The sequence below is a fragment of the Cebus imitator genome, unplaced genomic scaffold (genome assembly GCF_001604975.1).
Source record: "Cebus imitator isolate Cc_AM_T3 unplaced genomic scaffold, Cebus_imitator-1.0 Scaffold317, whole genome shotgun sequence".
NCBI lineage: Eukaryota > Metazoa > Chordata > Mammalia > Primates > Cebidae > Cebus > Cebus imitator.
Genome location: NW_016107632.1, coordinates 131,515 through 141,680, shown reverse-complemented (window position 1 = coordinate 141,680; position 10,166 = coordinate 131,515). Strand labels below are relative to the sequence as shown.

The window sequence follows — 10,166 nt, the reverse complement described above, 5'->3', positions numbered from 1 at the left end:
AAAAAAAAAAAAAAAAAAAATGTAAGTCAGGTCACATCATTAAAACCCTCTGATGACTTCTTGTTACATGTGGAACAACATCTACCTGCCTGCCGTGGTCTCCCAGACCCATCAACCTGGCAACTGCACACCCCCCTGACACCTTCATCTCACCTCTGCCCCTCACCCTCCTGTGCTGTACCCACACTTAGCCTGTTTCTTCCTGTTTGAACATGCTGAGCTCATTTTTACCCCAAGGGCTATCTATCCCCTCTTCTTGAAAAGCTTCCCCCTGAGACTTTCACATACTTCTCATTATCTGCTGTATCAAAATGCCATAATCATTTGATACATAAACGATGGAAATTGATCACAGTGCTGGAGGCTGGAAGTCCAAGATCAAGGCTTTGGTAGATTTGGTGTCTGGTGAGGATGCACTTCCTGGCTCACAACTAGTACCTCGTTACCATGTCCTCACATGGTGGACAGAGCCAGCTAGCTCCCTGGGCCTCTTAAGAAGGCACAGAGGCTGGGTGTGGTGGCTCACGCCTGTAATCCCAGCACTTTGGGAGGCCAAGGCAGGTGGATCACCTGAGGTCAGGAGTTCAATACCAGCCTAGCCAACATGGTGAAACCCCATCTCTACTAAAAATACAAAAGTTAGCTAGGCATGGTGGGACATGCCTGTAATCCCAGCTACTCAGGAGGCTGAGATAGGAAAATCGCTTGAACCTGGAAGGTGGTGGTTGAAGTGAGCTGAGATTGCACCACTGTACTCTAGTCTGGGCAACAGAGTGAGACTCTGTCTCAAAAAAAAAGGGGGGGGCCACGAATCTCATTCATGAGAGTTCCAGTCTCATGACCTAATCACCTCCCTAGTCAAACCTCTGGTTTCTTGATTGTCTTTTTTTCCCCCACTAGAATTAAAGCTCCTGAAATGCAGGCACCCAGGCCCCTTGTCTGTATAGTATTCCTGATGCATTGGAAATAACAAATGTTAGGTGAAGACATGCTTGAGCGGAAAAATTGAACCTAAGTAGAAAATTACAGCTATCATGTACTGAGTACCTGCTGTATATCCGGCTTTGCACCAGACACTTTGTATCATTATCTCATTTAATCCCCAAATTCAGCCAGATGTTACTGCTACACAAAGCACGCTGAGTCTTAGCAGCTTACTACAAGCACTGTAATGAGCTTGCAAATCTTTGGATTGGCAGTGTGGGGAGACTGCTGGGCTCATTTGTGTGTCTGCCATAAGCTAGGTGGCTTTTTGGGGGGTTGTCTGCCTATCAGGCACAATTGGAACACCAGGGCAAGGTGGCGTAGGCTGGTTCACGTGGCAGTAGGCACAAGCCCGTTATCTCACCTTGGCTCATACCATGTTTGCTAATATACCGTGGACTAAAGCAAGTCATGTGGCCAGAATTCAAGTGGGAGATTCTTTCTGGAGGTTATGGATAGACAGAGAGGGACGATTTTTAGCTATTTTGTTTTCTAACAAAGGCATTATCATCCCCAAAATACATATGTGGACATTGAATCTCAAGAACTGTCACTTGCCCAGGAATACTGACACAGTTCAGAGGACAAGGACAAATCCAGGCCTGTCTGACCCCAAAACCTACAGTTGCATGCGTGCGATAGGCCATGCAGCCTGCCTCACAGGCAGTGCACCAGATGAGAATGGGCCGCCTGGGTGGGTGTGAGTTACCCAGCTGAGTGGTCACTGCCTGGGCTGCTTGGTTTTCTGATGCTCTAGAATTCCTTCCAGCCCTGGTCTTCTGGGTTTCTGACTTGGGCTCCCCACCTGCTCCTCTATGAGTACACAGACTGCTTGAAGCTTCCATCCTAAATGGGATTCTCTGGAGTAGCCCCTGCCTGTTTTTAGGTCTGCCAGAAATTTCTGAGCCTTTGCCCACCCCTCCCTAGATGAAGCAATGGTGGTCTCCATGGGAAGTGGGAACCAGTATGGGACACAGAGGCCTTCTGGGTTTAGGGTCAGCTCTTCCATGGACTCGTCCAGCTAAAGAAAGCCTAGGCATAGAGCTTGGCATCAGCAAGAACTGTACAGGAACACCCTTAGGGAACAGATGAGGGGAGAGAAGCATGAGAAGGGACAAGGGGATTGTGGAGCTTTGGGACAGATAACAGGAGGAACTGAAGAGGGGCAGGAGTGGGGAGGCATTGGCACTGGGAGAAGAACACGCTGTTATTTGGGGAAACAGGCAGTGAAGCAAAGGTATTTGGGAGCTTGGTTCTCAGCCTAACCCCAATCCATATTAAATAATGATCTGGGTCCGGGCCTTGGGGTTAAGTAGACCTGAATGTGAATCTGTGTCCTTCACTGTGTAACTGCATGACTTGAAAGAAGTTATTTCACCCCCTCAAGCTTCCTTGCCTGTAAAATGGTAATGAGAATCTCAATTTTATAGTCACTGTGAGGATTAAACGTGATAGCCACAGTGTGGCAAAGACCTGGCAAGTAGCAGGTAAAGGGGGAGATGGATGAGACCGTGATCACTTTCTAAATATTACCATCGTTGTTATAAACCTGTTTGTCACAGTTGTTCAGGTCCTGGCAGAAAGGTTGGTTCTAAGGGAGTAAAGATTGGGGCCGGGGTAGAAACGGCAGTGGGTCGTGTCACCATTCCGTCTCGCTTGTGGAGGTTCGACAGAACACTTGGCTGCATCGTCTCTACATGCACAGCGCTTTTGAGAACCTTGAGTATTTTTTCTCCGTTTTTTTGTTTGTTTGTTGTTTGTTTGTGTTTCTTTTGAGACACAGTCTTGCTCTGTCAGCCAGGCTGGAGTGCAATGGCATAATCTTGGCTCACTGCAACCTCCGTCTCCCAGGTTCAAGGAATTCTCCTGCCTCAGTCTATCTCCTGCCTCAGCCTCCCAAGTAGCTGGGACTACAGGCGTGTGCTACCATGCCTGGCTATTTGTTTTGTATTTTTAGTAGAGACAGTTTCACCATGTTGGTCAGGCTGGTCTTGAACTCCTGACCTCAAATGATCCACCTGCCTTGTCATCGCGAAGTGCTAGGATTATAGGCATGAGCCACCACACCCGGCCTCTCTGTTCTTACTCTAAACTCTTGGCTGAGCTTACGAGAGGGACCATGGCAGGTCATGGGGCAGGGGAGGGGTTCCTTGCTTGGACAACTGAGACAACAGAGGCAAAAACCAAGCCAGTGGGAGAATCCCAGGAAGTGGGCTTCTCTTTGTGGCTAGCCAAACCTCCCTCCTCCCGCCCACTTCTTTCAGCAGCGCTCATGTCTGCATGCTAGAAATTATTCTTTTGCTCTCCAGTTCTCAGAGGATTTGTACAAATGGCTCTCTTGAAGTGCAGAGTCCCCCACTTTTGGGGAAGGTGAAACAGGTGCAGGAGGTTTAATTCAAAATTCCAGATCCTCAGAGCCCAGGAGAGGGCAGGCCCCTACAGCAGAAGGCTAACACAAAGTTCAGTGCAATTAGGCTTCGTGAAGAATGCAGTGCCTTTTTAAGAAACGGCTCTAGTCAATGTGGTTAGCAGGCTTTATAATGGATGAGAAATGGAGAGCATTTTGCACGGGTGAATATCTCAGTCCTCCATATTGAAAGAGGAAACAAATCTGGGCAGTACCAATTCACAGAATTACTGAGAGGAAACTCCGGAAGTCATCAAAAAGGCCATTGAAAAGATAGTTGTGCACATTTCCTTTAGTTTAGAAGCATGGAAATGCCTGGAATCGATTTCCTGGTAATCGTCTGAATAAAGTGGGCATTCTGACCAGGAGACTGCTGATTATGTACCTCTTGCTGGGTAAGAAAAAACAATTCAAGTAGGCTTTTGCTGTTTCTTAGCCATAGATTTTATGTACCAGGCACTTCTAATGCCTTTGAAAGAAATATCTTTATAGATTTATCTTCAAACGTTTTCACAGAACCCTCTCTGTTGCAAGCCCCTTGTTTTTCCTTTTTCCTTTTTTCACTGGGCTCTGTTTTTCCCCCTGTCCCTGGCTCAGCTTCTCTGAGGTAGCCTTGCAAAGTTGGCTGGAGCCCTGGGGCAGGATGGGCTGTGAGTACGAGTGAAGAAGACAGCATCACCCCAGGAAGACCTTTTTTCCAGCATTCACATGTTTTTCTGTTCCCTTTTTTACTGTTATCCTTCTCACTGACGCCAAGGTCTGTCTCATCAGGGTACTGTCTACACATGTCTGCCCTATAAGTGCAAGAGGCAAAGCTGACTGAACATCTGGTGCCTCCATTCCTCCATCAGAAAAATGGGGAGAATGACAGCTGGTGCTCAGGGTTATGGAGAGAATTCTGGACAGCTCCCGGCACACTGCAACACAGCTGTAATTATAGCTGTTGCTGCCTATTTGTGTTTGCTATTTGACTGTTCCTTGTAACTCAGTGGCCTCCGTTTGTCTAAGTCCTCTCTGGCTGGCCACTGCCTTAGGAGATCAGCAGAGCTGTTACATACCTTTGCGGAGAGAGAAGTGTAAGACTTTCAGGGCTGGAAGGGGATCTTCAGATCATTTAATATACGCACCACCCGACTTTGAAACGAGGAGTCTGAGGCTTACAGTGTGTTATGACTTTGTATCACATGTTCAGTTGGAAGCAGGGAACGACCACAACCAGCAAGGTAAATGTTTTGATGCCTGTTTTACAGGTAAAGGAACTGAGTGAGTCACGTTGAAAGCAGGGATTTGATCCACAGTTAGTTGATGAGTGTCACTGGAGGCAGAGCCCCACAGCAGGCCGGGCTGATGAGACCTGGACGGTCCAGGTCCCGCAGCTCACCCTCCCTGTCTCTTCCAGGCTCCAGATGCTGGAGGCCATCTGCAAGCACTGGGAGGGGCCCATCAGCCTGGCCCTCTACCTGTCAGACGCCGAAGCCCAGCAGTTCCTCCGCTACGCACAGGGCTCCGAGGTGCTTATGAGCCGCCACAACGTGGGCTACCACATCGTGTACAAGGAGGGCCAGTTCTACCCCGTCAACCTGCTGCGCAACGTGGCCATGAAGCACATCAGCACTCCCTACATGTTCCTGTCTGACATTGACTTCCTGCCCATGTACGGGCTCTATGAGTACCTCAGGTAAGGACCGGCAGGGGCCTGGTCATCAGGCCGGAAGGCACATAGGGCCGTGCAGTGCCAGGACCAGAAGGCCCTTAGGGGCATCATCTAGTCCAACAGTTTTCTTTTCTAGATGGGGCAGTAGAGACACAGAGAAGGGGAAGGGACCTGCCCACGGCCACCCAGCAATAGAGTTCTCAGTGAACAGACTGGAACCTGAGTTTGCAGAAGGAAATGCTGACGGCAGAGCTTGGTCCAGGGAACATCTCTTGTTGTCTGCCAGTCTTGTTTTTTCTGTAGCGTCTATGAAAACATGCCCTCCTTCTTCCGGTTTTGGATCAGACAACCTTCCTATAACCCAAGAAAGATTATTGCCCAGTCTTTTAAACAAATCTAAGTGATGATAATGCCTAGCCCTTATGGAAGTGCTTGCCGCGTGCCCAGCACTGTTCTGAGGGCTTGACTGGTAGGATCTCATTTCCTCGCCCAGAGTCCCTGCCATGGCTAGTATTACCACCTTCCTTTTCCAAATGGAGAACTGTGGGAACGAGACCAGAAGCCACTGGCCCAGGGTTACTCACCTAGTAAAGGGAAGCTGGGGTTGAAGCAGCCAGTGTGACTGCAGAGCCAGGTGCCTAAGCACCATCACGACTGCTTCTGTGAATCTCCAGTGTCCCTTTCCAGCACGCCCACATCGTGGGACAGGGTATCAGAAGCTGGAGAAAGCACTTGGCTAATGGAAGGCTTAGACGGCTGTGGGAAGAGTGCTTTTATTATAGAATAGTACACAATTTGGACTGATCAGAGCTACAGAAGTCACATGGCCCAAAGGTCCCATTTTACGCATGAGAAAACTAAAGTCACACGGTATTATGATCCAATTATATTTTTTTAAAATCCTTTATTTACCGTCATTGGTCAGCATGAGTTATGTTTACACCAAGTCTGTCTAGATCCAGGTATCATGAGAGGTGGTTTGCATATATCATCCCATGGGTTCTGTGCATCGAATCCAGAGGCCGGCATGGCTACCTGCATTCTACAGGAGGAAGAGTGGGGCTCAGAGAAGCAAAATAACAGCTCAAGTCCAGAGAGCTCACACCAGGGTGTGAACCATCATCTGTAGCCTCAGCTGTGCTGTTCATGCTGCTTCACATTATTGGGAGCTCTGGGGTTTCTATTTGTCCCAAACCAGGCAGGGTCTGATTTCTTTCTCTCTTCTTCTCTTGTCCTTTCTCCGTCCCTCCCTCCATCTGACTCAGTCTCTTGGTATCTTTCTTTGTCTGTCTCTGCCTCTTACTCTCTTAAAAAAAAAAAAAACCTTCCAGGTGTCTTTAAACCTTTTGTAGGGAAGCCAGAGCGTAGGTTTAGTACGCGCACCCTCCGCTGCCCTGCGTTCTCTGGAGCAAGGTTAGGCAGCTTGTGTTCTCTCTCCAGCTTCTGAGTTCATGTCCTTCCAGAGGCATCTCCAGGTTTCATAGTGTTAATCCCTCCCCCGGGGCTGGAGGAGTCCCTACCAGACTCTGTAAAAATCAGTAGGTGAGCAACCCTCACAGCAGCGTGACCCTAAATCAGGGATGCGAGGTGCTGTAGTTCCCAGCACCATGAGCCTCAACCCCTGACCCACCTGGCTGCAGAAACGGAGCACTCCCTCTGGCCCCAGCGCCTGTGCCAGCGCCTGCTGGATCTCAGAATCCAGTGTGTGGAGCCAGGGTGCCCCCATGTGGCCAGACAGGGCTTGCAGCCGCTGATCCCTGTAGATTCTGGAAATTGGGCAGCTTGCGGGATGCCAGGCACCCAAGGGGACGATAGATGATGGGAGTAAGTGCCACCCTCGACCAAGAAGAGAGGCTTCAGCATTGGACCCCTGCCCATCGTCCACCCCTGTGGGACCCTCTCTTCACTCCTGCCAGTTGAAAGTGACTTGGCCCCATATGAGTCTCTGGTCTGTACTCTCCCTGTTCAAGCAGACTGTTTAATTATTTTACCTCATGGGCATCATGTTTTAAAAAACAACAGGTATGAACAGGCTGGGTTTTTTGGTTTTTTTTTTTTCTGTCTTCCTATGTTTTATTGATCAAAGACATCATTCACTACTAATCCAGACCCTCCTTGATGTGTGTAACTAGTGTGGCCAGCTGCTTAGCATTGGCTTAATGCAGAATCACTTGAGGTGGTAGTTGGCCTTGCCACCTTGTCACAAGAAGGTATGTGGTTCCCCTCAGGGGTTCTGAAATACTGAAAATTGTTTTTAAAACTTTATTACCATCTTCCCAGACTTTTCCCAAGAACGCTGAGTACAATTCAATGGAGATCAGAGCCCTGGTCTTGGAGCGAGGCGTCTCTCCACGCAGTTGGAGCAGTACAGCTTTAGGGAGGCAGGGAAGGTTACTAGGTATTCCTGTCTTTCAAGGAGTTGGGAATCTGGATTTTCATATAAAACTTTTTTTTTTTTTAATGTTGACAACTAATTTTTAAAAATTGTTTTAGATGATGATTTAGAGCAAAAAAATTGTTTCAAATGCTGTTGAGGCTGACCAAATACATCTTCGGGCTGCCTTGACCCATCGTACCCCCACCCCAAACCACCAGAGTGTAACCTCTGACCTAGACAATTCCTAGACACCAGAGTGTTTATCAGAAGCAATGAGGAATGTGATTCTCTCGGAAGCCCCAGAAAAGCATGCAGTGTTCTTTTCATATGAAGTCATCATATCAACTTGCCCTTGACTTCAAGGACATTTTTTCTGGGAGTAGCTGGATTCGTTTCCGACCCAGGCATTGTCAGGGGATGCCCCTTGTGCACCGCGTAGCATCACTGGTGTGAGATGAGGTTAAGGGTCCTGTTTGCTATGGCAGCTGGGGACTCCAACAAAGCCCCCAGGCCCTTCTAGAAGCGCACTTCCTCAGCACTGATCTCCCACAAAATGCTGTGCCCAAGCTTTGTCAGGGTATTAATAATGGCCAGGTGCAGTGGCTTACACATGTAACCCAGCATTTTGGGAGGCTGAGGCAGGAGAATTGCTTGAGCCCAAGAATTTGAGACCAGCTTGAGCAACATAGTGAGACCTCATCGCTACAAAAAAAGGTTCAAACTTGCTGGGCATTGCGGAATGCACTGTGGTTTCAGCTACTCAGGAGGCTGAGGCGGGAGGATTGCCTGAGCCCAGGCAGTTGAAGTTGGAGTGAACCATGATTGTGCCACTGCACTCCATCCTGAACGGCAGAGCGATGCCCTGTCTCAAAAATACAAATTGTTTAATTATTAAAAATGATGACAGCTATATAAGTTATTGAGCTCTGGCCGGGCTCAGTGGCTCAAGCCTGTAATCCCAGCACTTTGGGAGGCCGAGATGGGTGGATCACGAGGTCAAGAGATTGAGACCATCCTGGCCAACATGGTGAAACCCCGTCTCTACTAAAAATACAAAAATTAGCTGGGTGTGGTGGCACATGCCTGTAATCCTAGCTACTCGGGAGGCTGAGGCAGGAGAATCGCTTGAACCCAGGAGGCAGGAGTTCCCATGAGCTGAGATTGTGCCATTGCATTGCAGCCTGGGCAACAAGAGTGAAACTCCATTTCAAAAAAAAAAAGGGATTTTACCATTTAACCTCATCACAGTTCCCCTTACAAATGAACATGTTCAGGCTAAGTAACATGCCTAAAGGCACAGCAGTACTAAAAGGATAAGTGGCAGGCTGGGTGCAGTGTTTCACGCCTGTAATCTCAGCACATTGGGAGGCCCAGGTAGGCAGATCACCTGAGGTTGGGAGTTCAAGACCAGCCTGCCCAACATGGAGAAACCCCGTCTCTACTAAAACTACAAATTGAGTCGGGCATGTGGCACATGCCTGTGATCCCAGCTACTTGGGAGGCGGAGGCAGGAGAATAGCTTGAGCCCAGGAGGCAGAAGTTGCCATGAGCCGAGATCTCACCATTGCACTCCAGCCTAGGCAACAAGAGTGAAACTCCATCTCAAAAAAAAAAGGATAACTGGCTCAACTTAGGCTTATCCATAGGTGCTCTGTGCTTAGCCTGTTTATTGATCCACTTGCCCGATAGGCCCATCTTCTTCATGATGGCCATGACCACCATCATGCCTTGTATTTGCCAAGTGTATTCCATGCACTAGGGAACTATTTCAGTCTTTGCACCAGGTAATCCATGTAGTTCCTACAAAATCACACAGCATAGGTACTAATACAGTCCCCAGCTCACAGAGGAGGAAACTGTGACACAAAGATGTCGTATGCTCAAGAGTAGGAGCTGGAGAGTCTCCATGCAGGTGGGATCTGAATCTGGACAGCCTGCCGCACAGCTGCCCTCCTTAGTGCCAGGCCCTTGTAGTCCCCAGCCAGAGGTTAACTTTATGCCAGCACATGGCAAGTGCTCTACAATGTTTAGCTATTATTACTAACAGTAAACATCAGGCCAATGGGGTAATTAAATGAGAATGCTGAGCATTATGTGAGATGAAGAAGATAGAGTCTAGCATAAAGCATCACACACGGTCAAGTGCTCAGTCAACTGTGGCAATCATTATTTCTTTTTATTTGTAAAATTTGCCCCAAAAGCTCCTTCTTAGTTTCTCTTTCTCGCCTGCCCCTCTCGGACTGACAGGTTCTTGCTCTGGAAATGTTACTGTCATCCATTAAGGAGCCACCTGGTCTTGCTCGTGCCAGAGAGCCCTTCTGGCTCTCAGCTGACATGCCCATGTCTGGCCTTATTTATTATGTGTATATTCTGCAGTGGCACTCTGTGGGCAGCCCTGTTGCCCTCATTTGCAAGTCCTTGCTGTTGTCCCCACATAGCTCCTGGAAGCCAGTCTGCCAAGAGCTCATTTCCTCGACAACTGGGGTAGAATCGAGCAAATTTCTATTTCCCGGCCTTTATGCATAGGAATGAGAAGAGAGGAGGACAGGGCTGTGCTGAGGTCTGCCTCCAGAGTGAGCGGCACAGATGTCTCCTTCCTTCCCCTCTGCCCATGGGTTGTCACACTGGGGTAGGTTGTTAAATCCTCAGGTGTCATTCACGTGATTTCTCATTGCACTAGTCAAACCCTGTGCTTATAGCTAGCACTATTAAAGCTAGTCAGCTTATTTCATATATATGTATAT

The 10,166-nt window shown here is 48.4% G+C and overlaps 1 protein-coding gene across 2 annotated transcripts in view; it reads left to right on the top strand.

Annotated features, from left to right (window-relative positions):
• LARGE1 (LARGE xylosyl- and glucuronyltransferase 1) overlaps positions 1-10,166 on the top strand; it is a 568,765-nt gene that overhangs the window by 525,888 nt on the left and 32,711 nt on the right. For both annotated transcript variants that reach the window (XM_017504007.2, XM_037729772.1), the window contains one exon: positions 4,791-5,069. In XM_017504007.2, the coding sequence (XP_017359496.1) occupies positions 4,791-5,069 (279 nt within the window). The remainder of the gene's footprint in view (positions 1-4,790; positions 5,070-10,166) is intronic.